Below are 25,501 nucleotides of genomic sequence, written 5' to 3'. Positions count from 1 at the left end.
CTACCTAGTTTCAGGGAGAAGGGACACTGACTCTACTTCTTAATGGGAAGTGCATCAAAGAATTTACAGGCAAAACAACAGGTTTTTCAAAAGTTCAGACAGGTGAAGCTAGATGAGAGCACCTGGGAATGAATACATACACTTAAGGCCAGGGACCTGGGATATCTTCAAGGGACAGGCTGGGCCAATGACAAGGTGTGACCAGAGAGGTGAGGAGAAGGGTGGGGCACTGGGAAGAGGGGAAGGAAGTGTTCCAAGGAGGGAGGGATGAGCACACTGAATGCTGCTGTGGGCTCAAGCAGGCTGTGGACTGAGGACTGACCATTGTCCAGCACTCTGATGACCCCATTAGCTTCATTAGCCCAGAACACAGCCCTTTGGTTTCAGCTGAGTCAGGAGGGTCCGCTTCTGAGCTGAGAGTCAACTAAGGTCTCAGTCTTGCCTGAAATCTGGCCTGGAACCCCTCCCCCTCTCCAGACCTCAGAGAGGATTCCTCAGAAGGGAAACGGGAAGAGATTTTGTGCCAACTGTGCCAACGGTCGGTGGGAAACTACAGTGGGGGTGAGGCAGGGGGTGGACTGGGGCGGGAGGGAGCTATTTCTCTAAATTAGCATGACCCTCAGCCTTTCCTGAACAACTTTCTCAGAGACAATCAGTAACGTGAAAAAAATAATATATTGTGTTGGGAAAAACATAATTTATACAATTCAATGTCGTCTGGTCTCAAGAGAAACTCCTTCCCTCTGCAGACTCCTTCCTGGGGACCTGGGGGGGCGACCTGGTTGGAGGAGACCAAGTCCCTGGGTCTCCAGTGTGCTCCAGTAAGAGGCATAGTTGGGCGTCCACTTTCCTGCAAAAAAAGCCAGGATAGAAGAGGCTCAGGTTATGTGCTCAGGATTGGAGTCTGGGGTAGTGGATGGCTCTGGGAACAGGGTGTTGTATATCCCGGCGAAGGTCACCTTTTCTGGCGTCTCAGCTCGGACCTCTGAACTCTTAGCAACTGAAGTACCGGGTCGTCCTGGAACTCGCTGCCGTCTGAGTCTAGGGGGGAAAGGGTGAGCGCCAGGATGTCGACTCATAAGGTGTTGGACTGCCGTCCAGATCCGCGCAGCCACGCACATCAGCTCACCTTCCGCCTCCTCTAGAAGTCGGGCAGCCTGGCAGAGCAGATCTTCTGAGGGGGCGTGGCCAGCAGCCGACGAGGGAGCCGCAGCCGCCTCGAGAGACCACGCCTTGAAGGAAGGGGGCGGAGCCCTGGCGCCAGGAAACGCCTCCTCAGCTGGAGTGGGCGGGACCTTAGGCGCCTGATACCCAGCTTCAGCCAAGGGAGTGTCTTTGTCTTTCCTAGGCTCCCACACCGCCAGGGGGAGCGTGGCCTTGGCTTTCCGAGACTCGGCTTTAGACCGACTTCGCAGAGTTTGTGCCTTGGGAAATCGTGATCCAGATAGAGGGGGCGTGACCTCTGAGCGAGGTGGCGCAATCTTGGTTTGGGGCTGTGTGGCTTTGACTTTCAGAGATTCACCCTCGGGTAGAGGTGGGTTCTTAGGGTGAGGGGGCGTGTCCTCCAGGCCTTCGGGGAAGAGCCGAGCCGATACTACTTGGCCCAGGGCGCCTCTGAGCTGGGGACCAGGCCCCTCGTCAGCTGCCAGGACTGCCCCAGCCGACTCCTGGCACCGGGCTCTGCTACTCTGAGGCTTGGGGCCCTGCCTCTCGGGCTGGGTGGGGCAGCTTGGAGCAGGAGTGGGCGGGTCCTGGGGGGCGGCTGGGGGCGGGAGGGTGGAAGCTGCGGGTGCCGGGGTGGAGGCGGGGGGCAGGGGGGTGGCAGCCAGAGCCACAGGGGTTGACGGCGCAGGAGGAATGGCCCCGAGAGATACCCAGGGACCAGACTGCGGGGCCCAGAAGAACCCATGGGGGCTGGGACCCCAAAAGATGTGTGGAGAGAACCCTGGGGGAATAGGAGATCTCTCCATATAGAAGGCCTCCAGGGGCCCAGGTCGGGCCACACTGGCCCAATGTGGGACGCAGGGAGGCTGGGTTCCCAGGGAGCCGAGAGTCTCTGCAGGGGCAGAAAGGGCCTGTAGACAAATGGGGGCAGGGACGGGAGAGGGAGAAAAAGGGCAGAGGGTTCTTCAGTCCCCTTCTGGCTTCCCCTTCCTCCAACTTCCCTTAGCATCCCTCCCTCCAGCCCCCTCAAGCTCCCCACCTCATTCCCCAACCCCCACCCCTACCCCCACCCCTGCCGAGTCTCACTGGAGTGGTGAGGGCAGGAGTCTGGGGTAGTACCCAGGTTCCATCACCCTGCCCTCCTCGAGCCTGAGCCCGAGACCGTTCAAGCTTCCGCCGCTGCCGCCACTGGTATAGAATGTCATCTTCTGGACGCAGGGGTGCCTGGGAGGAGACCTGGGCTGGCGCAGGGATGGAGGCAGGCGCTGGTGTTGCTGTGGGGTAAGTAGGAGGAGGAAGGGTAAGGCCACCGGCTGGTGTGATGAGCAAACCAAGGACAGCCTGTGCATACCCCCTCTGACTGTACCAGAAAGGTATTCAGACAGGCTCTCCAGATAATGTCCCAGCTCCTCTCCCAAGCAGGAAGTGAGAAAGGGGGCAGAGTCAGAGGCAAGAGCACTCATGGGCTTCTTAACCTGTCGTCATTCAGTTCTTTATTCATCAGCAAATAGTTATTGAGTTCTTCCTATATGCCAGGCACTGTTCTGGACATGGTGTTCACAGCAGTGAACAAGACAGATTCTCCAGAATCTGCCCACTTCTCCCCGTCTTGACTGCCATTTCCTGGGGCCAGCCCCACAGCAGGATCTTCTCTAGTCTACTTCTGTCCTCCCAATCTGTCCTGTCTAACCCCCCACACCCCTCCACACCCCCCACAGCCAGAGGGAGCCTGGGAACACCTGAGTCAGGTCAGGGCCCTCCTGGATTGGAACCCTCCCCTGTCCTGGTAAAAAGCAAGCTTTTGCATTTGTGCTTCCCACTGCTTGGAGTGCTGTTCCCTCCTGGATGCACACGGTTCCATCCCTCCCATGCTTCAGATCTTTACTCAGTATCACCTTCTTAGGGGGGCCTTCCCTGGCCAGTCTATTTAAAACTGCAACAACTGCCAGTCCATATCCTCTTTCCTGTTCCAGGTTCCTTCTTAGCTCTTTCTGCTTTCTAACATATTCAGTGTGGTACTTCTTTGCTTGCTTCTCTCTCCCTATGCAATGCCAGCTACCCAAGGACAGTGGTTTTCGTCTATCTGACCATCACTACATCTGCAGTGTCAAGAACAAGGCTGTTGCCATCAGTATCTGGGCATAAATGCCAAAGGAACTATTTATTATATTGAACTGCAGGGTCCAGGGATACAGCAGTGACCCAGGGGAGGGCCATAGGCTGTCCTCAGTTCAGTGGGGCAAATGGACGTCATTCTGAGCACCCAGAGCATAACTTCATCAGTCAAGATCAGTAGGGCTCTTGTCTCTATGAAGCCCCACCATCTGATGCTGCACAGAGAAGGGGGTGTCATCCTGGATCTTTCTCTCTCCCACTCCCTTCTGTTTCCTGTGACTCTACTTCCAAAGCTGGCCCCTTCCCTCTACTCTGTTCCTTAAGCTCTGGCCCAAGAGAAACTACCAGCATCTCTCACGGTGGGGCGGTAGAGGGGGAGTGGAGGGGGGTGACAGCAGCCAGAGGGAGTCTGTTACAACCCAAGAAAGATTGAATCCCTCCCTGCTCAGAACCCTCCCATGGCTTCCCAGTACTAAGATAATGACCAAATGCCTCCCATGCTTCTATGGCCCGATGTAATCTGACCCCTGCCAATCTCTTCCACCTGACCCCATACTACTCTCAAACACCACCCCCCCCGCCTTTTCTAGTCCATTATCTGCACCGTGCTCCCTTCCACCTTAGGTCCTCTGTATCTGCTGCAGGGGCGTTGTCCCCACCTTCGTTGTTCGGGTCTCCACTTAGCACCTCTTCCAAGAAGGCCTTCTCTGACTTCCCAGCATCACCATCCTCTCTTACAGGGCCCTCATTTCTGCTTACATTTCACATGTGTTTGTGGGGTTATGTGGCTACTTTCTGGCCCACATGGTCCTATGAGGACCATGAAGGTGGGACCACACCTTCCAGGATTCCACCTGGTTCACTGTGGAATCCCCAAGTCCCCTCCCAGGGCCTCACCCACAATAGATATTCAATGCTTTTTAGATGAAAGGATGAGTAAATTTAAAGGACAACTCACGAAGTAGATACTAGCTTTATCTGCATTTTGCAGATGAGAACACTGAGGCTTAGGAAGGAGAGGTGAATGAAAGGTGAGGTGAAGCTGAAAAGAAGCAAAGAATCAGACAAGCAAGAGCTCCGCCAGGATCACATACCACGCAGGTGCACCTGTTTTCTGTGCCTGCCTGTCCCCATTCACTCGAACCCCATGGGACATGGACGGGATCTGTCCTGTGCACCACTGCGTCCCAGGACCTGGCCATGGAGTAACATTAATCCAGGTCCATAATCCCATCTCTGAAATCTGAAGACTTCAGGTGGCCGGAATTAGGAGTTCAACAATTTGCCTGCTTCGGCGAAATCACATCGTATGTCCAGCACCAGCAGAGGGCTGGCTCAGTACTCTAGACTGAAACACATTAGTATTTGGTTGAACAATATGAAACTGTCCATACTCAACCATCTTTTACTAACAAGGACAAGTTTCCTGTGGTTCAAGGTAACACAGCCATAGCAAAAAGTATGTCTATTCACCCTCAATGAGATACAGAGAGATGATAAACAGCCTTCATATTCTTTCGGTCAGATTTTGCTGTCCAAGCAGGTACAGGGCCAAATGAGGAAAAAGCCTTCAGATTTTGGAAATTTGTGTTCAGAACTGCAAACAGGAGGCAGAGAGAGAACGTGCCATGTTAACAACTGGTGCTGTGAGGACTGTTGCAAGAGCTCCCTGTACCCTCAACTCATTTATTGCTGATTTAAAACTTGGAGAAACAGAGAGGCCCAGAGAGGCCCCAGGTCACATAGCGGGTAGATGTCAGAGCTGGGATTCACATCCAGTCTCTTCTCGATCCTTGCCTCAGAACTTACCATGTGCCTTGGGGTCAGAGCCCTTGCTGAAGTCAGGGGTGAAGGTCACGGAGAAGGGAGAGAGGCCATCAGAGCTGACTGGGAATGAGGAGCTGCTGGTATCGCTAGGGCTTAGTGAGGAGGCAGAGATGGATGCCTTGCTGTAGGGAAAAAGCACAAGCAAGGCAACAGGGGTCTCAGAGTCAGTGGGCGGGGCCTGGAGCTGGGGGGGGGGGGGGGGGGGGGGGCAGGAGGAGGGGGGCACGGAAGGCACCTACCTGTGTCTGAGCAGCCTGGCAGCTCTGCTCTGTAGGCTCAGTGTCTCCAGGTCCAGCAGGGATGAGTTCCATGTGTTGAGGCTCTGTGAGGGAAGAGGGATTAGAGGCTAGCCCCATCTTAAAGGGTGCTGGGAAAAAGACTTTGGACACAAGACCTGCAGTACAGGTCTGTGTTACAGCTGATAGGCTCATATGCTGGTAAGCCATCTAAGGAATCCACTCCTCTCCCCAGGGAAGGGGGATCCAGTTTTCCTCTGGGGATTAACACCCCTCCTTGTAGTCATTATTATGGGAGAAGGGTTGACCCCACATTCCTGACCAGGCCTGGCTAATCACAACAATCTGTCCTCTGATTCCACAGCAACTGGCTCAAAGATAAACGAATAGCAAAAAGAAAAAAAAAAAAAAAAAGAATGAATGAATGAGAATAAGCTCTGGGGCTCTGGATGGAACTACTGGAAAATGCTCCTCTTTCCACTAAAGTGATTATGTAAGCTAGAAGCCAAGAGTCATTGGGGCCACGTTCTCTACTTCAAGGGGAAAGCCTGCCTGAGACTGAGCCCAAGAAAGAGGAAGAGAGAGTCAAGAGAGTCAAGTTCCTCCTAAAACCATTTAAACACCTGCATCCAGCCATGCCTGAAAGCATATACATTTGGATTTCTTGATTGCATGAGCCAACAAATCCTCCTTTTTTCTTTAAGCTTCCTTGAATTGGGGATCGACTCTGTAATTCTATCCTAGGACTGGTGGTGTCAGTTCAGGTACACAGGGAAGAAAGTAGATGAGAATATATATCACCTGCTTCATTTCCTCAAGGGGGGCCACAGCCTTAGCCTGAGATGCACTGGCCACCTTGGCAAGAATTGGGACTGCTGTACTGGGTCTTCCTTCTGGTTCACTGGCTCCTGCTGAGAAGCCCCAGTTGATTTTTAGGGGGGGCATGGGGAATGTCTGCTGGGGGCATTGATCAGGAAAGGTTTTAGGCCGGCAGTGGACAGGACTGAAGCTGGTACCTGCAGCAAGTTGACTGCTGGTGTCTGGAGATTCAGGCCGGAGCCACCAAAAGTCAGCTGGGGTTGGGCCTGCAGGCTGGCGCTCCTCTCGGCTTGTGGGCTGAGCCTGACGGAACCGGTTTATGTACCTGTGAGCATCAGAGAATGGGAGGTGGGTGAACGAGGAGCGCCAAATAATAATAATAATAACAATAACAATAGTGATGTTTATCAAATACTTTGGCAGTACCTAGTGCTTGTCCCTCAACATCTGTTCTCTCTTCTAGAGTAATGCAGTATTATATAAGACTGTATAATACTAGGCCCATAGCCACTCTCCCGCAGATACATTTCTCAGAGGTCCCTACAGTTTTATGGCCCCATAACTAGGTTCTTGACCAGCAGGGTTTTGAGATGAGGAGATGTGATTCTGGAAAGTGGATGTGGTTGGGAGCCATTCTGGTCCATAAAGGAAAGGGCAACAGCCTAGTGATGGGAGGCAACAAGACAGGAAGCAAACCGTGTCCCTGACACCTGAGCCGGGGGCTGCTGTGTTGGCCTTCGTTGCTTCTGCCTGGACTGTTGCGTGAGGGAGAAATAAATGCTCTCTTGATTAAGCCACAAGTAATTTGGGGCTGTTTGGTAGAGCAGCTGAACTTGGATGCTACAAATCCAAGGGCTCACTATGTGATAGCACTGGTTCTAGATACTTTATAGACAGTAACTCATTGAAAGCTTAAAATGGCCCTAGGGGATATATGCTGTTAATACCCCCAATTTACAGATGAAGAAACTGAGGCCCAGATCGTACAGAGGGTAAGTGACAGAGCTGGGATTTGAACCCAGGCAGCCTACCTCCAGAGCTCTTAACAGCACACATAAAGCGTGGTCCTAAAAGTGTTGCATAAACAACTCTTGCTATGGTGATTATTATGGGATGCCTACCCCCTCCTGATCCAAACCCTTCTCTCCCCCAGGGCTGCTGGGACTTACTTGGCCACCACGGACTCCCTGCTGTCGACCAGGGTGGGTGACGGAGAGGTTCCCATCTGTCCTTCAGTGGTGCTGAGCGGGGAAGGGCTTTCTGAGCTGGATGGCCAGGACTCTTCAAACAGTTCAGAGGAGTTGGGACCTGTGGCCAGAGCCTTCGGAGCTTCTGGGGGCCTGGATCTCTGGGACCTGGATGGGGCCAGGGTCTAAGATAGGGAGGTAGGGAGAGAAGAAACTGAGGGTGGATGGGTCATCCCTGTAGGGGAATGAAGGCACACGTGAAGTTTGTCTTAGTCGAGTCGAGAGGGGAGGAAACATATCCCACAATGGTTACGACTTAGAGTGACTGGGGGCTACAACAGGGGATCCAGATGACAGAAGACTGGGTGAGGACAGAGCCATGGGGAGGGGAGGAGGGACTGTCTCTTAATCTCTCACCCCTGTCTCTCATCACATGTCCTCCTTCCCTCTGGTTGTCACTCCCTCACCACTGGGCTCACACACAGCACTCTCTATGGAGTGTCCTCACCTTGGGGTGCCAAGTCTGGCTTCCAGATGGCCAATAGTGGCTTTGATCCAGGGCAGGATCCTCAAGGGGGCTGTCTTGGATGGAGAAAACTGGCAGACTGCAAGAGGAGAGTGAGTTTGGCAGGCAGAGCCTTCCTGTTGGGGGGTTGGGGGGTGGTCAGGTTTCAGGGTTGGGAAGAGGAGGGGAGAACCAGATTACCATTCCCATAGATTCCAGGAAGAGATGAACTATAATTCCCATGAAGCAGTGCTGCACATTCAAGATAATGATACTAGAGGCTCGATTACCCACCAGCCCTTGGGGGCAGTCTCAGAAAACCAAGAACTGCCAACTGGTGGTTCTTAAGCCTGAATCTAATAAAGGAGCGTTTTAAAAATACAGATACACAGTCCTCACCCCAAGCCGAAAAGAATCATACTATCTGGAAGCGGGCTAGTCATCTGTATCTCTTCCGCACCGTCCCAGGTGATTTTGACGTGGAGCTCGGGTTGAGAACCACGGCTAACCCCTTACACTGTACATTTCCCATAAAGTCCTGGGTACACTAAGGTGTAAATGGTAAAAGGACTACAATCCCCAACAGCAACTGGGCTCCGTCTAAGCAATAAAGTTAAAAACCAACACCCACAGGAATCTGGGGCAGTTTTAAAATTCAGAAATTTAACTCCCAAGATGACACTGGACACCTGTGGAGGAAAACGAAAAGCCCTTGGAGCTACTTGGAAAGCGGAACGTAAGACGCTATGGGACCCCGAGATGGTGAAGTCCAAAGCTGGCGCTGCCGGCGGATGTGGAACATCTTGGGAGTCGTAGTTCCAGTGCGGTTTAAAAAAGAGACTCCGGACCCTAGCAAACCGGACCCGACGCTGTGTTCATCTCACTCTAGGTCCTCCCCAGGCCTCCTGGGGTCCCCGGGAGAAGGATCGGCCTCACCTGCGACCCATCCAGCAGCTACCTGGGCGCTTCCGCCAGCTCCGTTCCCTCACTGGGCTGAGCCTCGGTGCATCTTTGTTGCTTAGCAATGCCTGGCTAGGCCCGCCCCTCTTCCGGAGTGCCCGCGCGGGAAGAGAGCGGCCTCCAGGGCGACCAATGATGGAGGAGAAAATAAAAGTAACTGGGAAGCGGCCAAAGGGAGATGTCGCACAACTGGCCGTACCTTCGGCCTGACTGAGAGAGCGTGTTTGATTGGAGAACCGTAGCGCGCAGCAGTAATTGGCAAGCCTGTGAACCAATGGAAAGGATCCGAGGGTGAGCTCGCGGTTAGGAGGGGTCATAAAGTACTCTCTTTCCAGCCGTGCCTTATGGCCACTCCCACTTTTGCTGCCGAAAGCTTGTCTGGACTCCAAAGTAACCACCGTTTCTCGCGTACAGGGCAATCGGGGAGTCTGTCGCCTCTCTAACTGACGCCCCTCCATCAGTCGCGCCAGCCAGCCGGTCCCGCGGAGTCATTAACTACTTCCCGTCTTGCTGCAGGAGCAGCTGGTTGCGCTAAGTGCCAGGCCTGGGCTCCTAGCCGAGGTGGTGGGATCAAAACGAGCTATTTCGGGCCGGGCGCGCGGCCCCTGGGGGGCCAGCCTGGACTGTTCGTGCCCCCGCCCTCTGGCCGCTGCTCACCTGGCAGACCCCGCTACCCTGCTCACCCGAGGCTGAGTCAGAGGCCCCGAATTAGGCCCGGCTTGCTGGGGGGCTGGGCCCAGCGTTCTGCTGAGATGGGAGTAGGGTCTGTTCTGTGTCCTCCTGACAGCCTGGCTGGCTACCACATTCCCTGTACCCAAGAATCTGCTCTTAAGACCGCCGTCTGCGTCATCCCCAGGGCTGCCTGCGGGGCGGGAGTGAATTAAAGGGACTGCGAACTCTGCGGTGGGGTTTTCGGGCCCTGGGTCCCAAATGCTGCGCCGTCAAGGCTCCGCCTCCTCAGCCTTAGTTTCCCCATTGGGAAAGCGGGGGGTCACCTCTCTGGCATCCAGCAGGCGCTTAATAAATGGCCAAGTCATTGTTGGGCTTTCTAAATAAGGCTCTATTAATGGCCGGGGCTGGCCGCGGTCCCAATGTCCCCGGGCGGCCCGCCGAGGGGCGGACACAAGGCGTACTATAAGAGCCGCTGCGGCGCACGCAGGGGCACTGCAGAGCCTAGGGGCGGCGGCGGCGGCGGCGAAGCAGGATGGAGATCCCCGTGCCTGTGCAGCCGTCTTGGCTGCGCCGCGCTTCGGCCCCGTTGCCCGGGCTTTCGGCGCCTGGGCGCCTCTTCGACCAGCGCTTCGGCGAGGGGCTGCTGGAGGCCGAGCTGGCTGCGCTCTGCCCCGCCTCACTGGCCCCCTACTACCTGCGCGCACCCAGCGTGGCGCTGCCTACCGCCCAGGTGCCAGGCCTGGGGGAGGGCGGTAACTCGACCACTAGCAAGGCTTGGGGCCCCCGTTCATCCCGAAGGGGCGGTGAGGAATGTCCCCCGACTTTGAGCCGGGTGGAGAGTCCAGCCACTCAAGAGGGGCTTCCAGAGTTCCTGAGTATGGAATCTCACAGGCCGGATTACTGAGGCGGGTGGGAGGCCCCTGGTCATCTGAGGAGGGTCTCAGCTCTGAGGGGCTGGAATGACTGAGTCACGGATAGGGTGGGGCCGTCACTCGGGGGCGAGCTTTGGTGACTCTGAGGGAGGCTGATGACCCGGGAAATCTGGGGAAGAGGGGGTGCTCAGTTACTCTGAAGGGCATGGGGGTTCCCAGGGGCTCCTGAGGGGAGGGAATGTTTTGTCATTTCTCGGGGAAGAATTTGGAGACTGTATGTGGTGACCCTATGTCTCCTGGAGAGACAGAGGGGGAGGAAGGGTCCTGTGACTTGAGAAAGAGCGGGGGCTGGCTACTCTGAGAAGTTGGGGGGAGAGTACTGTAACTGTGGAGGGCGTAAGCGGCCCCGTGACTCCAGTGGGAGGGTAAAAAGATGACACTGGAAGCTGGGGGAAGAGGCATCTTGGCAATTTCTGGTGGGGGGGGGGGGGTGGGGGGGAGGGAAGGGCATAGGGGGGTCGGGGGTAGGGGGGGCGGGGGATTCTGTGTCCAAAGGACACTCTGACACGGGGGGGGGGGGCAGGCCTTACCCTGTGAGAACGGAGGTCCCTGACCTTGCAGGGGAAGAGGGCCTCATCACTCTGGATGAGAGAATCTCAGTGATTATAGGGGGACGGGTGATAGCAGTTATTCTGGGTGAAGAGATCCTCTGGGGCTACGAGTGGGAAAGGAGACTGCCCAGTTCCGGAGGCCTGAGACAGGGGCAGCCCCAGAACCGATGGGGGAGGGGCCCTGTGGGCTCCTGGGGGCCTCGCCCGGGTGATGACGATCGGGCTGTGCTTAGGTCCCGACGGAGCCCGGGCATTTCTCGGTGCTGCTGGATGTGAAGCACTTCTCCCCGGAGGAAATCGCCGTCAAGGTGGTTGGCGACCACGTGGAGGTGCATGCGCGCCACGAGGAGCGCCCGGTGAGCCCGCTGGCAGGGGTGGGGCCAGAACGCGTAGGCGGGATCCGCGGGCCGGAGGGGCGGGGCATCCATGGGGAAGGGGCGGCGCCACTCAAGTCCCCTCTCTCTCCAGGATGAGCATGGATACATCGCGCGCGAGTTCCACCGCCGCTACAAATTGCCCGCTGGCGTTGACCCTGCCGCCGTGACGTCCGCGCTGTCCCCTGAGGGCGTCCTGTCCATCCAGGCCGCACCCACAACGCCCCAGGCTCCACTGCCGCAGCCGCAGGCTGCTGCCAAATAGGCGTCATGCCTGAACCCCGGGAGCCGCCTCAGGCCCCCTCTTTTAAAGCCGACTTGACTCCGCCCAGCCAGATGTCCCGAGCGTGCCAAAACCACCCACCCAGTCTGGGATCCTACCCTGACCCTTCCCACGTAGACCCTGCCCTGGTAACGTAGATCATTCCACCGACACTCCCGTTCTCACACCCCCTCCAGCTTTCAAACTCCTGACACCTCCCTAGATTCCATGTCCTGGGGGACAACCTTCAGCCTGCAGTCTCCTGGCCCCACTTTCTTGGCATGTAAACCCACTCAGAACTCCCTCCTCTGCTTCCTTCTGACTCATCTATTAAAACATCTCCACATCGCAGCATTTTAATCCTCTTCCCTCTCCAACACTGGATTATGGTGTGGCTAGCCCTGCCCCCACCCCAGGCCAGTCAAGCATAATCCCTCTCCACCCCTCGAATATCCAGACCATCCAAGGCCTGGGCCTTGTGATTCTGGATCCTTCCCCTCATTCCAACTGGACAATCTACTCTACCCCACCCATCTTGTGACTTAAACCCCCAGCCAGCGCCCCCTCCCAGACTCTTGAACCCCTTTTCTGACTGCCACCCCAACCTTGGACACCTATTCCAGGCCCAGCAGGACCCTCAACCTCAGACTGCACAGATACCCTAAGCCCCATCCCCAACTCTAACCAGAACCACCCCCTCCACCCAGTCATTCTGTCTTAATTCCCAAATCATCAGCCACACAGCCCACGTAATCCACCTTTCACCTTTCACATACCACCCCCCCCATTTTCCAAGATCCAACCAGGCAGCCACTTTTGCTTTGGTACCCCACAATCCTTCTCCCTCCTTGAATTTCCTGCCACCCTTAACCATTCCCCCCAATAAACGTGCTAGAGCTACGCCAACTGCTTTATGTCTGAGCCGGGAAATGCGGGCTGGAGAGAGCGGAGGTTGGTGTGAAGATGTGGGGGGGGATGTTTATTGGGGGGATGTGTGAAGAGCAGGGAAACATCACTGTCGCTCATACATCTCCCGGAGGATCTTCATGCTTTCTGAGTACCGAAGCTGGTTCCGATGAGATGCCTCCTTCCACCTGTGGTGGGGGTAGAGAGGCAGAGGGAGGACTGAGCGGCTGGGACAGAAGCCATGGGAGTGCAAGCAGGTTCGGGGACGCTCACCTCTGGCGGATGCGTTTCCAGCGCTGCATGTTGCGGTAGATGAGTGTGGATGGTGAGGGCTCAGGCTCGGAGGGCTGCGTGGACAGAGAGGCCAGGCTGGGTTGGCCATGCCCAAGCCCTGTACCATCTGCCCCAGAGCCCTGGGCCAGCCTGCATACCCACCTCATCATCAGGGGTGCCCTGGGTCTCGGGCTGCAGGGGGGATGGAATTCGGGACCTGCAAGCATCTCCAGGCGGCCCGGGGGCTGTGGGTGGGGGCAGCTTGTACACATCACGACTCTTGCTGTTGGTGACCTCCGAACTCTGGGGACACAAGGGAACCCACGCCAGGCCCAAGAGAGTTAGAGAAGAGGGCCAGCAGTACGCACTTCACTCCTCCTGCCTTTCCCAGTGACAGCAGACACAAGGGTCTCACTGGGGACCCGTCTTAGGAGCCATGCCAAAGAAATGTCGCTTCGGGGATCCCTGATTCTATTCTATCCAGCCCAGGGACCCCCAATCACTCCTACCCAGCCCAGTAACCCTCATCCGCTCCCCTAGGCAGGTGGCTACACCTGGTTGCAGTAAGGACCCCTGTCAAGCCCCCCAGCTTTTGGGAACCTCTAATCTTGGAGGTCACATCTACCTGCCCCAGGAAGCCCTGTCCCCTCCCCCTGGCAGGCCAGGTGGTTGTGTCTGTCTGCTTTAAGGAGTTCCATCCACACTCTTGGCCAAAGGGTTCACATCTGTGTGCTGCGTCGGATCCAGCAAACACAGAGACCTGTGCCTGCCTATCCCACCAGCTTTGGGGGAGGACACCCTTCACCATCTCCCCACTGGCTGCCCGGAAGGGGCCCGCCGCATGTCCAACCTCCTCGTCCTCAGGCAGCGGGCGTAGCGGGGAGCTGGGGGAGCGCTCGCGCTCGCGCACTGAGGGGCTGTTGCGCATCCAGGCTCGGCAGATGGGGTAGAGGGGGGTGTTCTCGCTGAACTGAGCCAAGTCCACACTCCGGTCAAACAGCTTGATTACATACGTGTCTAGGGTAGTGGGAGGGGAAGGCGTGTGACCATCTTCACACAGCTCCCCGACCCAGCCGGCCCTCTAGGGCCATCGCCTACTCACTGGATCGCTGTGGCCCTCCCTCAGCCAGCCCGTCATCCATCTCCCTCCTCTTCTTCCTCCGCTGGTGGGGGAAGCGGGCGGATGGCCTGTGCAGGGCAGGAGAACATCAGGACCAGGGCAAGGGCTGGCGACCTCCTGCCAGTGAGTGGGCTGGGGCCCCTGCCACCTTACCGTTTGCCAGTGGCTGCAATGGAACAATCCCTGTGGGGAGAGACAAGGTGTCAGCAGGCTGACCCTCAAACCAACCCCTGCTCAAAACCACCCAAAGGGAGCCCTGGGGAGACTGAGATGCTCACATGGACCCCCCCACCCCGACCCCTTAGAGCCTGCATCCTGCTTGAGCCTCCAGGGCTGTAGGCGTCAACCAGGAGGGGACCTAAGCTTCTGCCGCCACAGGGTCTCCGTACGTGCGGGCTGGTTAGGAGTATGGTGGAGGAAGCTTGGATGAGGGAGGAAGCTGTCCCACACAAACCCTCAGATTCAGATCCCATCCACAAAACTTACTTGTTGTGGGTGTCCGAGGGGGTTTTCCCAGCCTCTTCCTCCAGACGCTCCCTGGTAGCAGGAGAGAACTGTGGGCTCCGGGTTCCCAAGGCCGAGTGGGAAGACACTGAGTGGCTTTTCCATTGGGCCCCCTGCTCCCTAAGTCAGCCTCTGGGGTCCTACCCAGATGCACCCAGGACCAGAGAGAGGGTCCAATGTGCCAGGACCCCCAACCCCAATGACCCGGCCAGATCCCAACCTGTCCATGTGGCTCTTCTCCAGCAGACACTGCAAAACAGCATCAAGTTGGTTCCGGGCCTTGGCCATCTCCAACTCTGGGGAAGAGGACAGCGAGCAGGAGTCAGTGCCCAGGTCCAAGGCAGGTGGGTAGCCAACTGGGCTGGGGAAGGGCATGCGTATCCAAGCCTCCAGCCAGGCGCAGGCATGCTGAGAGGGGGCAGTGGGCAAAGACAACTGATGTGAAGAGCAAAAGCCCTGGGTCCCAGGACTGTCCCACATGCTCACATGTGACCAAAGCCAAGTCACCTTACCTCATTGAGCCTGTTTCCTTAACTTGAAAATAGGCCTTCCAATGCTACCTAACTGCAAAGACTGTTCTGAGATTTAAATAAACCTATGGTGTATATAAATCTCTGAGCAACATGTAATAATAATAATAAAGTTGTACATATGTGCCAAGAATGGTTCTAAGCATGTCACACATGTTAACCCTGTTATATTTTCAAAATGACTCTGGCAGGTAGATATGTATCTTATGTATGATGAAACTGAGGCACAGAGAAGTTAGGCTACTTGCTCAAAGTCACACAGCGAGGCAATTTCAGGGCTGAGGATTTGCACACAGGCCATCTGGCTCTACAGCCACAGTTATAAGGCAGAGACTCAAAGTGGGTGCAGAATCTAGCCCCCAGATGTGTTTGTTTGGCTGACTTTTTGTTTTGTTTGGTGTTATTTTAAATCTGAACTAAATCTGAATGGACAACACTTAATAATTTGGAGACTAGGGGCACCTGGGTGGCTCAGTGGGTTAAAGCCTCTGCCTTTGGCTCAGGTCACGATCCCAGGGTCCTGGGATTGAGCCCCTTATGGGGGAGTTGTCTCTACTCAGCAGGGAGCCTGCTTCCCCCCACCCCCCACCTGCCTACCTGTGATCTCTGTCAAATAAATAAATAAAATCTTTAAAAAAATAATTTGGAGACTGCACCTAAAATATCCATTTTTGGCAGGAAATGACATCTGGGCCCACCTTCCTGCATTCCTGGCTCTGTCCGCCTGTGTGTTTGCCTGCCCTCATCATAGAACTTAAGGAGGTGATGATGTTATAAATATTCTCCTCTCACTCTTGTGGGGTGTTTATTATCTTCTTCCAGCCAGTACCTAGCATCACTCTGTCCCAATGCTCAAAGCCTGGAAGGACACTTGGGGACATGCTTTGCCAGCCCTGGGACAGGGAGACACAGGGATTCCCAACATCACTGAGGAGAGACAGGGTGGGGGTGAAGGGCTAGAGGCAGCTCAGAGTCTAGCAAAGAGCCCTGGGCAGGAGCCAAGGCATTGATCATACCCACATCTCTTTCCCTAGCCCCTCCCTGCTTCTCTCCTGAACCTTAGACCTTGGGATCCCATGGTCTCCTAGATACCTTTCCCTGAACATCCCCTCGGCCCCTACCATCTACTGGGTCCCACACGAGCTTCGGGGCCTCTCTAAACTTTACCCCTTTTCCTGGGCCATTTCAGGGTAGCCCCACGGCCCCCCAATCCCTCCCCGGGCCTCATAACAGACACCTCTTACCCTCCCCTACCCCAGCCCACCAACCCCAGGGCCTGTCCATTTGGCGTCCTGAGTGTCTCTCCACTTACCCCCTCCGTACCCCGGTCTTCTCCCTTACTTCTCCTGGGCTCCTAGCTTCAATCTCCTCCTCTGATCTATCCTCCACAACGTAGCCAGAGGACTCCTTGGAAAACCAAACCAAACCTGATCCTCTCCTGCTTAGAACACTGTACAGCTCTGCAGAGCCCCAGGACTGAGCTCTTCCACCCAGTGTTCACAGGCCTCCATAACCGTGCCTACCCCTGCCCCAACCATTATTTGTGGCCAGGCCTTTACTCTTCCACCCACATTTTTTAATTTTTTATTTATTTATTTATTTTTGCATTTGGGAGACATTTTTATTAACTTGCTCCTCAGTTCTGAACCCTCCCTTGGCTCCCCAATTCCCCTCTAAGCAAAAGCCAAAGTCCTAACTTGGGGCCACAAGATCTGTTCCCTTCCTTCTCGCTCTCTGCTGTTCATCCCCTCATGCTCCCTAGCTCACTCCCTCTGCTCCAGCCACACTGGCCTCCCTACTTGTCCTCGCACAGGCCAAATCAGTTTTCCACTTCAGGGCCTCTTCAGAGCTGTATCCTCGATCTGATTTGCTGGTCCCTCACCTACCCTCATGGCTTTCTTCCTCATCTTGTCAGATCTTACCTTCTTCTGTTTCGTTTTTATTACCACTTATACCATTTAACACCCTACACATCATTTTACTCTTTTTGGGGGTGGGTGGGTGGAGGAGGGGTCTGGATTCTGTGCCACTAGCCCTCAACATGCCAGTCCTGGTTTCCCATCAACTTGGACCCAACGCAAAAAGACTTCCTCTCTCTCAGCTTCGGTTTCCCCAGCCACCACATTTCCTACTTCCTAAGATTATTGGGATACAGTAACGGCCAAGATTAAAAGCTTCTCTGTACTTCAGGCTCTGAGCACAATACTTGACCTTTGCTGTTAATGACCACTTCTGGAAATAGGGAAACTGAGGCAGAGCCAAGACAAGTCCTTTTCAGAGTTACACGGCTCGGGATCCCCATGTCTCACCGCACCAAAGAGTCTGAGCCACCACCATTCAACCTCAATGCTACCTTGAGTACAAACCGGGAGGGTATGAAGATGGCAAGAATCGTTCCATGCCTGACAGCGATAGTCAGACGGGTGGCAGGAAAAAGCTGCGTGGTCCGTCTTATGGCGATAATCCTGTCTTTCGGAGCTCCCATACCCCGATCGGTTGGTGCTCCCCTAAAAGCCCCCTACCTCGGAGTCCTCACCTGATTTCTCCACTTTCACCTTCACCGGGAACATGGTTTGGGTTTGAGGTGTGGCTAACTGGGTCAGAGGAGCCCAGAAGAGCCCAGGATCACAAATCAAGGCTGAAGGCAGACGGGAAGAGGTCAGATAAGCTTTGTGTGCGGCCAATCCTCGGCGCTGAGCAGTGTCCGGCACCGACCGCCACTGCAGCCGCCACCTCTACCAGTTTCCCTTCTGTGGGCGGGCCCCTTCGGCAACTGCTTATTTCCATTTGTCAGTGCAACCGTCGATCTCATCCCTGACCAATTGACAGCTGCAGCCATCGGCTCCCAGGTCTAAGTCCCACATTTGAGGCCCCGTTTCCGGAAACAAACCAACGGCATCCTGGAGCGCTTCTTGGGAGGTGTAGTTCCAGCTCCCAAACACGTAGCCAGAGTAACGGCGCCTGCGTCGCGCCAGGCACTGTGGGTGATGTAGGACCAGGGCTTCGCGAGGCCTCTCGGAACTTGTAGTGTTAGAAGCTTTGAGTAGCACGAATTTAGCTACTGACGGGGTTTATTTAACCGTGGGAGCCCTTTTTGTCCCTGAGGAAGAGAATTCTGGAGTTAGGCCGGTTTCAATCTTACTGAGCACTCGCTAGGTGCCATCTACCTGTTAATCTCTCTTCAGGCACCTCATTTATTTAGCAAGTATTTGTTAGCGTGCTAGGCACTCTTCTAGGTACTGGGAAGACAGCACTGAACAAAAGAGACAAAAACTCTTCCCGTAATTGAGCTTATATTTTAGAGGATGTGAGATTACAAGAAACAAGTAAAACATATTAAATGAAATGTAATGAGAAAGGATAAACACTGAAGGCACATTGGGAGTACCAAAGTAGGGGCTGAAATTTTAAAGATAGTCAAGGAAGCCCCCTCTGATAAAACTCTTGGCTATGTCTAATGCTGCAGGCAACATCCTCAGAAAACGGGAAACTTCCATTTAACACATACACTTTGGCTCAGGAAAATTCTAGGAGATAACACTGATATCCAAATTTCTGATGAGAATACTGAGACCAAGTGAGAAAGTAGTTTTCAAATTCACACACCACTAGCACAGGATAAAGGCCCCTAGCAATGCCAGCAATAATCCTTAGTTCTGCATTTGTAAAATAGGGTTCCAGAGCAGGAAAGTTCCTATTTCAGAGGGTGCAGAGAATGAAGGACTGCACATATGTGTTAAGCACTAAGCCTGGCACAAGGTAGGCATTAAATACGTATTTCTGAATATTAATAACCATTTTATGCTTCAACCTCCAAAAGATCCAGGAAGTCAATATAGAGAATTAGAGTCCTTTATTGGGGGATGTCAGCAAAGAACACAGGAAATGGGAACAAGTCTTGGGGTTTGAGAGTGAGCTTAGAGTAGAGGAGCCCATCCTGGGCGAATGAGCAGGTCCCAGTCCTGTGCAGAGGAAGGATCAGGGGGTACCCAGGGGTATGGTGAAGGAGAGGTAGTCACCAAGGGCGCCCCAACGGGGCCGGTAGATCTGGAAGATGGTGATCCAGGTGGTGAGCACAATCACCCAGAAGAGGAAGCCCACAGCTGAGCGCCAGACATCTGCAAAAGGAACAAGAATGGATAAGGTTGGCCTCCACCTGATCTCTAGTCTCCGGCCCCGCCCCCGCCACCGCCGCGCTGGCCCTCTCTTCTCTTCAGAAGCCCCGAATCCTGAAACCTCCATCATTCCCTCCCAACATCTGATGGCCTCCCTTCATCTGTACCCTGGACTCACAGCCTTTGATTTGGCTCTGCTCCGTGTATGCTGGGACAAGGAAGGCCTCTCGGAAGAACCAGAAGATGTTGACCAACCAGAGAAAAGGCAGGAAAGCAAACCCACCTAAGAGAAAAAAGCAAACAAACAAACAAAAAACTGGAACGTTAGGCAGTGAGGATCCTCCTCCCCCTACCCTCTCCCCGCCCCAACTCCCACCTAGAGGACGGAAGGCTGTCTCCCATACCCAAGTTCAAGTGGCGATCTCTGCTATCAGAGACTTAGAAATCCTGGCTCCCTCTCTAGGGCCTCCAAATCCGACTCCTCATTCATCTCTTTCTCGTGACCCAGAGTCCGGCCCAACGTCCCCCGTCTCTTGGGACCCAGAAGCTGAGGTCCCAGCTTCCTCTTTCCTTAGGTCCCAGGCCCTTCCCTTCCCAGGAGTCCGCAACCTCAGTCGCTTTATCCCTTAGACTCAAGAATCCAGGCCCCAGGGTCTCTTCCCTCTGGCGCTCTAGTCCGGTCCCCTCTCTTCTCCTGGGATCCTAGGAACCAGCCCTTACCCAGGTAGTACTTCCGGCACAGATTCAATTTTTCCTCGTTAGACACCCGCTCCAAGTTCATAGTGGCGCTGAGGCCGAGTCTTCCCGCGGGTCTGTAGGGCAGGAGCCAAGCCTCGACCCCAAGTGACAGATGCAGGGATCGCGAACAACCACGCCCCTATTACGACAAAACGGAGAAAAACTGCAGGGTGGGTTTGCTGAAAGAAGGGTACCCCGGCTCCCACCAGCAAGCTGGCTGGGTTGAACGTTCTTCGTGTTTATTCGGGTGCGCGAACGGTCCCCAACTCACCAGTGCAGTCTATTTCCTCGCTTGGAAGCCCTTGCCACTTTCAACTCCGGAAGTTTGCGCGAGTTACCGCAAGTGTCTCTGGAGTTTGTAGTCTTTTTAGATGCCGCAACGCTGCCCGCATGCGCCTTCGGGAACTCCAGTGGTGATTTTGCCGGGAGGGCGCAGGCCTCGAACCCGCAAGCGAAGTAGGCAGTTTCTAAGCGCGTGCTGTGTCGGGAGGCAGCGACGAACTACACTTCCCAATGCTCTTAAGCAACGGAAATGACGTGAGAGCAGACAGAGTTGGAGGGTTCGGGTAAAAATGGCTGAATATTTAGCTTCGATATTCGGGACTGAGAAGGACAAGTGAGAACGGGCGCAGGGAGTGGCTCCTTGCGGGGGACAGGACCGGGACATTTGGTTCCCTGGTGGCTGGGGGGCGTTGGGCGATGTTTCTGGGGTGTCCGGCCTCCCCGGCCCTAGGTTCACCTCTGTCTTTGCACCTCTTCCAGGGTTAACTGCTCTTTTTACTTTAAGATCGGGGCCTGTCGGCACGGGGACCGGTGCTCCCGGCTTCACAACAAACCGACTTTCAGTCAGGTGAGACCCGGCACGGAGCTTTGAGGGTTAACGTCTCCCGGCCAGTCCCCTTCTGTTGTCCGTCACCACGAGGTCCCGCCTTTTCCGGCTTCCTAAGCCCCACCCCACCACCGGCTTCTTTCTAGTCGGGCCTCTGCAGGTTCCTCCCTCTCCTACAGGCCCCTCTCCCAGAATCTTGGCCACGCCCCCGTACGTACAAGTTACACGCTGGGCTGTCCCTGACTGCTAGGTGTCTCTTCTGGTTTCCTTAGGGGCAAGCATCGCTGATGCACTCAAGATGCTTAGGCTTCTTCTCTGTTGCCAAGTGTCACCCCTCAACCGTCATACCTCACTTCACCCCTTTGCATGAGCTCAGGCCCCGCCCCCTTTAAATTCTGTTCAGACCATAGTGCTACTCAACCTGTACCAGAATCCACAGAACACCGCCCAAACCGCAGACGGATCGCACTGTGAGTGAGGGACCGGTCTTGGGGGCAGGGCGGACAGGCCCCAGCAGGCCAGCCCCTGATTTCACCCTGCTCCTCCCGCCCAGGTCACGTGAGCGACGTGGAGGTGCAAGAACACTATGATAACTTCTTCGAGGTGAGGGTTGGCAAGGGATGGGTAGAGTTTCCTGGAGATCAGTAGCTCAGCTGAGTTTCTCCTGGTTTTCCGCAGGAGGTGTTCACGGAGCTGCAGGAGAAGTACGGGGAGATTGAAGAGATGAATGTGTGCGACAACCTGGGGGACCACCTCGTGGGCAATGTCTATGTCAAGGTGCCTGCTGTCCCCACATGAGAGCCTAGAGGTGGAGGCTTTCAGTGCCTGATGGCCACCTTTGAAGCCTCATAGCTTGAGGTCCATCACTAAATCCAGCCCGGGCCCAGAGCTGCTGACGAATCCACTGAAGACTTCTGAGTTTGATTGCTGACCCTGATCAACTTTCCCCTCAGTTTCGGCGTGAGGAGGATGCAGAGCGTGCAGTGGCTGAGCTCAATAACCGCTGGTTCAACGGGCAGGCTGTGCATGCTGAGCTGTCTCCTGTCACCGACTTTCGGGAGTCATGCTGCCGGCAGTATGAGATGGGGTATGGTAGCCGGGGGCTGGGATGGGCATCTGGAGTTCCCACACTCCTGTGTGTTGGGATGTTGTCATTGACAACGGCTTCGTCCATCCGTCCGTCCATCCTCTACCCAGGGAATGTACCCGAGGTGGCTTCTGCAACTTCATGCACCTGCGGCCCATCTCCCGTAACCTCCGACGTCAGCTGTATGGGCGGGGACCCAGGCGCAGGTACCTCAGGACCAGCCTGTCCAGACAGCTCATACTCTAAGGCCCTTAGACCCTGACATGGACCTCATCCTGTGCCCCCAGTAACAGCGTCTCTTTTTTGTATCCTAAGACTAGCTTTGAGCACCATCCAAAGACCAGCGCCTGAGTCTCAACCCCCAAACCAGCTGGAACTCCAAAGCCCCAAACCCAAGACCAGTCTGGATCTCCAGTCCCGAGATCGGTCCCTGAGAACCCGTACTGATACCACTCAGGAACTCTGGTTACCTGCCCCATCCCAGAGCAGAGAGGCAGAGCTGGGGAACAGTGCCTCACTCCTTCCAGCTCTAACCCTCATCTCTCCACTCCTGTCCCCAGGTCACCCCCGAGGTCCCACACCGGCCACCATCCCCGAGAAAGAAACCGACAACGTTCCCCAGACCACCGGCATGGCCGCTTCTGAGACCCTGGCTCCCTTGACCTCTACCCCTGACAGGCTTAAATGTTCCCAGCTAGGACCCCTCCTTAAAGCTCTCTTAACTCCCCAGCTTCATCTTCCCCAGGCTCCCGGGCTCCATGATGTATCTGTTCAACACAGGGATCTTCTCTTACCACCCCTCCCCTAATAAAGCTCTCTATTGAGGGTTTAGAACCTATTAGCTTGAGCCTAGCTGTGGGCTGGAGTTTCCTTCCACCCCCACATCTCCTCACGAAAGGGGAAGCGGGCTGGTCTCCGGCCACAACTTCTGCTGAAGAACTTCCAACAACAGGTGGGAGAGCAGTAGGCTCAGGCCCAGGGCTCTAGAAACCCCTCAGTGGGATGGGTTGCGGTGGGCACGCCTCTGAGCTGGGAGCCTCAGCAGGCTCTCAGGCTTCTCTAGGGGGAGATGCCTGGTTGTGACAGGTTGGAGGATTCCCAGGCTCTCAGGCTTCTCTAGGGGGAGGTGCCTGGTTGTGACAGGTTGGAGGATTCCCAGCCCGGAGGGAGATTGGGGTTAGACAGCTAAAGTAAGGTTCCTGGGAGTTGAGTGGGAATCTCCAGAGGGTGCAGGCTGGGTCCTCCATGCCAGCTGCCCTGACATGGCGTTGGAAATACCTACTTAAGCTTACCATATGCCAGGTTCTGTTCTAAGTACTTCAAGTAACGATTTTAATTCTTCACAATAAACCTTCGAGACAGGTACTGTCATCCCGTTCTAGGGATGAGAAAAGAGGTAAGGAAGATGACAGAGGTGGGATATGATTCCACTCGTTGTGGTCCCAGACTCTTCATTCTAGCCATCTTGAGGCCTTTGTGGCCCTTCCGATAATGGACCAGGAGCTGGACTAGGGGCTGGGGGTAGATTCCTGTCTTCCAAAGGGGTCTGGGGATTCCATGCCCCCACATCACTGCTTCCTTCTTCTGCCTGGGTTTCCTGGAAAGTGTGACAGAGTCGCTGTGGTCGGAAGTCCTGCGGTCATGGCTCCCCAGGCTGCAGACCCTGCCCGGATGGGGCCCCTATGCCTCCTCCTGACTGCTGCGCTGCTCCTGGCCCAGGTGGTGCCTAGGGAGGCCTCCCAGCACTGCGGGCGCCTGGAGTACTGGAACCCTGATAACCGGTGCTGCGGCAGTTGCCTGCAGCTCTTTGGGCCTCCCCCCTGTCCCGGTGAGGAGCAGAGACGGGGCATGCAAATGTTCAGGCCGAGCCAGCGGGTGATAAGGAGCTGGGGAAGGGACGAAGTTTGTGGGTTACTGCCCGTGGGGCTTGCTTCGGGGGGGGGGGCAGCAGGCCTTACACAGGTAAGACGATGTGGGGCTCCGCTTGTGATGGAAGGGATGGTAGGGGATTGCCTGTTAGGCCGGATCGCAGCAGTGTTCAAAGGCTGGGCTGAGCAGACAAATCAGGAGTAGGCGGGGCTTGGTGCCGGAGCGGGGTGGGGGTAACGGGGGGCGGGGCCTGTGGAGACAGGGTCTGGAGACTGGCCGGGCTAGTGCGGGGAGGAAGGGTGGACGCTTCGGTGATAGGTTGGGTTAGTAGAGTATAAGGGCTGGGGCCTGCTGGGATGGGACAAAGGGGAAAGGGTGTCGCTAGTGCAGGAGAGGAGTGCCCGGGCAGCTGTAAGCTGTAAGATCCTGTTTGCCACCAGACTACGAGTTTTCGGAAAACTGCGGTCTCGATGATTCTGGCGATCACATGTCGCGTCCCTTCAAAGAATGTCCTTTTGGGCAGTGCAACCCCGACAGTGCGGAGCTATGTAGCCCCTGTGGCGGCGGAGCCACGGCCCCTGCTCCCGCGGGGAGCCGGAGTGGAACACAGCAGCGCTGCCCACAGGTCCTGGTCGGGCTCCGGAGGGCCTGGGCTAGGGTGCAGCTTGCTGGAGGCGGGTTGGGGGCTGGGGGGCGTGGTCTGGGGTTAGATGGGCGGGTTCTGGATCAAGGGAGGGGGTGTAGCCCCACTGAAGAGAATAGGGTGGGGGCATAATAGATCAGGAGACCTACCTGGGTTCAAGTGTGGGGGGGGGGGGGGGTAGCTGGATCGGGTGGGGATTTGGTCCCACTGAGGGTTGGAAGGATGGAAGGTTCAGGCTGAGGGGGCAGGAGTCGGGCATGCCTCCCACTTTACTCCAACCTATTTGCAGAGGTCGATCCCTCCCAAGGAGCCCTGCCCCCTGAAGTCTGGGAAACCAGATGTCCTTAGCTCCCAGGACCCCAGCCCATCACCGATTTCCAGTCTGTCGTGGACATCTGAGCGCAGCGTCACTCAGGTCTTGCCAAATTTTGCCCTGCCAGTCGTGCTGGTTTTCGTGGTGCTGGTTCTGCTGATCACCTCAGGAGTGGTCCTCCTGGTGGCCCAGCGGTGTCACCACCAGGCAAAAGTTGTCCTCCATCCCTATCCTGGCTTGGTTTGCGAGGACACCAACATCCATACCCTCCTCTTCTCCCTGCACTCGTCCTCTCCAGGCTCCCTGGAGGCATCAGAGACAGGGGACTCACGGAAGGAGGTCGCTCTGGTTCCACTCCTGGGCAGAGGTTAGTTGGGGACATGCCAGGGAGGGAGGTGGATGGGAAGATTGCCCTTCCTCTCCCTCACCCCAAAATTTGTCTCCCAGAACTGCCTAATTTGGCCTCACAGCCCCTGTCTCGCCTCCTGGATGAGCTGGAGGTGCTGGAGGAGCTGATTGTACTGCTGGATCCCGAGCCGGGGCCGGGTGGGGGGATGGCCTGTGGCACCACCAGACACCTGGCGGCAAGATATGGAGTGCCTGCTGCCTGGTCCACCTTCGCCTACTCGCTGCGGCCCAGTCGCTCGCCACTGTGGGCCTTGATTGAGATGGTGGTGGCAAGGGAGCCGTCTGCTTCTCTGGGCCAGCTTGGCACACACCTGGCCCAGCTAGGGCGGGCAGATGCGCTGCAGGTGCTGTCCAAGCTTGGCTGAGCTGGGACTTGCCCAGCCTAATCCTTAATAAAGTTTCCTGTGAAATAAGTGTCCGCCGTCTCTGAGCCTCATTAAGGCGAGCTTTTGAAACAGTCTGAATTAGGCTGAGACCCAACAGGAACGCTCTTACTCCACCACACACACAGACCGGAATAAAGCCTGAGGGGCCACCTAGAGCCGGCTTCTGGTGCCTCTGG

At 55.7% G+C, this 25,501-nt stretch overlaps 6 protein-coding genes across 17 annotated transcripts; 3 read left to right on the top strand and 3 right to left on the bottom strand.

Moving 5' to 3' along the window:
* Positions 1-664: 664 nt before the first annotated feature.
* On the bottom strand, positions 665-8,906 carry LOC111161465 (proline and serine rich 3). Its single transcript, XM_022525134.1, is given in 12 exon segments — positions 665-779; positions 781-850; positions 960-1,041; positions 1,130-1,396; positions 2,241-2,438; positions 5,089-5,228; positions 5,346-5,428; positions 6,144-6,253; positions 6,359-6,486; positions 7,331-7,533; positions 7,857-7,953; positions 8,790-8,906. Coding segments are annotated over 12 exon segments (1,461 nt in total). The 5' UTR covers positions 8,801-8,906; the 3' UTR covers positions 665-707.
* Positions 8,907-9,967: 1,061 nt separating this feature from the next.
* On the top strand, positions 9,968-12,505 carry LOC111161508 (heat shock protein family B (small) member 6). The gene is made up of 3 exons (XM_022525217.1): positions 9,968-10,215; positions 11,202-11,324; positions 11,437-12,505. Exons 1-3 carry the CDS (start codon positions 10,018-10,020, stop codon positions 11,605-11,607), a joined length of 492 nt encoding a protein of 163 aa, XP_022380925.1. The 5' UTR covers positions 9,968-10,017; the 3' UTR covers positions 11,608-12,505.
* Positions 12,506-12,556: 51 nt separating this feature from the next.
* Positions 12,557-17,673, bottom strand: LOC111161507 (lin-37 DREAM MuvB core complex component). Of its 4 annotated transcripts, XM_022525216.1 has the most exons (9): positions 17,474-17,673; positions 14,628-14,703; positions 14,390-14,440; positions 14,057-14,086; positions 13,886-13,971; positions 13,634-13,800; positions 12,946-13,086; positions 12,784-12,857; positions 12,557-12,698 (listed from the first exon to the last, which is right to left on the bottom strand). In XM_022525216.1, exons 1-9 carry the CDS (start codon positions 17,505-17,507, stop codon positions 12,617-12,619), a joined length of 741 nt encoding a protein of 246 aa, XP_022380924.1. In that variant the 5' UTR covers positions 17,508-17,673; the 3' UTR covers positions 12,557-12,616. The 4 variants fall into 4 exon arrangements, with proteins under 4 accessions (XP_022380924.1, XP_022380922.1, XP_022380923.1 ...); XM_022525214.1 differs by lacking the exon at positions 17,474-17,673 and having other exon boundaries at positions 12,631-12,857; positions 14,628-15,413; XM_022525215.1 differs by lacking the exons at positions 12,557-12,698; positions 12,784-12,857 and having other exon boundaries at positions 13,019-13,800.
* A 1,100-nt stretch (positions 17,674-18,773) lies between these two features.
* Positions 18,774-20,284, bottom strand: LOC111161372 (presenilin enhancer gamma-secretase subunit). Of its 2 annotated transcripts, XM_022524986.1 has the most exons (4): positions 20,062-20,284; positions 19,773-19,929; positions 19,231-19,335; positions 18,774-19,055 (listed from the first exon to the last, which is right to left on the bottom strand). In XM_022524986.1, exons 2-4 carry the CDS (start codon positions 19,831-19,833, stop codon positions 18,916-18,918), a joined length of 306 nt encoding a protein of 101 aa, XP_022380694.1. In that variant the 5' UTR covers positions 19,834-19,929; positions 20,062-20,284; the 3' UTR covers positions 18,774-18,915. The 2 variants fall into 2 exon arrangements, with proteins under 2 accessions (XP_022380694.1, XP_022380695.1); XM_022524987.1 differs by having other exon boundaries at positions 19,773-20,078.
* Positions 20,285-20,340: 56 nt separating this feature from the next.
* Positions 20,341-22,544, top strand: LOC111161371 (U2 small nuclear RNA auxiliary factor 1 like 4). Of its 5 annotated transcripts, none has more exons than XM_022524984.1 (8): positions 20,341-20,406; positions 20,553-20,640; positions 21,023-21,089; positions 21,173-21,222; positions 21,298-21,396; positions 21,573-21,706; positions 21,817-21,912; positions 22,267-22,544. In XM_022524984.1, the coding sequence occupies exons 1-8, from the start codon at positions 20,363-20,365 to the stop codon at positions 22,349-22,351; spliced, it is 663 nt and encodes a 220-aa protein (XP_022380692.1). In that variant the 5' UTR covers positions 20,341-20,362; the 3' UTR covers positions 22,352-22,544. The 5 variants fall into 5 exon arrangements, with proteins under 5 accessions (XP_022380692.1, XP_022380691.1, XP_022380690.1 ...); XM_022524983.1 differs by having other exon boundaries at positions 20,346-20,406; positions 20,578-20,640; positions 22,022-22,544; XM_022524982.1 differs by having other exon boundaries at positions 20,347-20,406; positions 20,578-20,640; positions 20,892-21,089; positions 22,022-22,544.
* Positions 22,545-22,608: 64 nt separating this feature from the next.
* On the top strand, positions 22,609-25,353 carry LOC111161370 (IGF like family receptor 1). Of its 4 annotated transcripts, XM_022524978.1 has the most exons (5): positions 22,609-22,658; positions 23,312-23,534; positions 24,016-24,200; positions 24,508-24,898; positions 24,979-25,353. In XM_022524978.1, the coding sequence occupies exons 2-5, from the start codon at positions 23,348-23,350 to the stop codon at positions 25,302-25,304; spliced, it is 1,089 nt and encodes a 362-aa protein (XP_022380686.1). In that variant the 5' UTR covers positions 22,609-22,658; positions 23,312-23,347; the 3' UTR covers positions 25,305-25,353. The 4 variants fall into 4 exon arrangements, with proteins under 4 accessions (XP_022380686.1, XP_022380684.1, XP_022380687.1 ...); XM_022524976.1 differs by having other exon boundaries at positions 22,609-23,534; XM_022524979.1 differs by lacking the exon at positions 24,016-24,200 and having other exon boundaries at positions 22,609-23,534; positions 24,830-24,898.
* The last annotated feature ends 148 nt before the right edge of the window (positions 25,354-25,501 follow it).

Source organism: Enhydra lutris, unplaced genomic scaffold, assembly GCF_002288905.1.
Source record: "Enhydra lutris kenyoni isolate GAN:26980312 unplaced genomic scaffold, ASM228890v2 scaffoldscaffold85, whole genome shotgun sequence".
NCBI lineage: Eukaryota > Metazoa > Chordata > Mammalia > Carnivora > Mustelidae > Enhydra > Enhydra lutris.
Note: the sequence above shows the minus strand (reverse complement) of the source record. Positions and strands in the feature narration are given on the sequence as shown.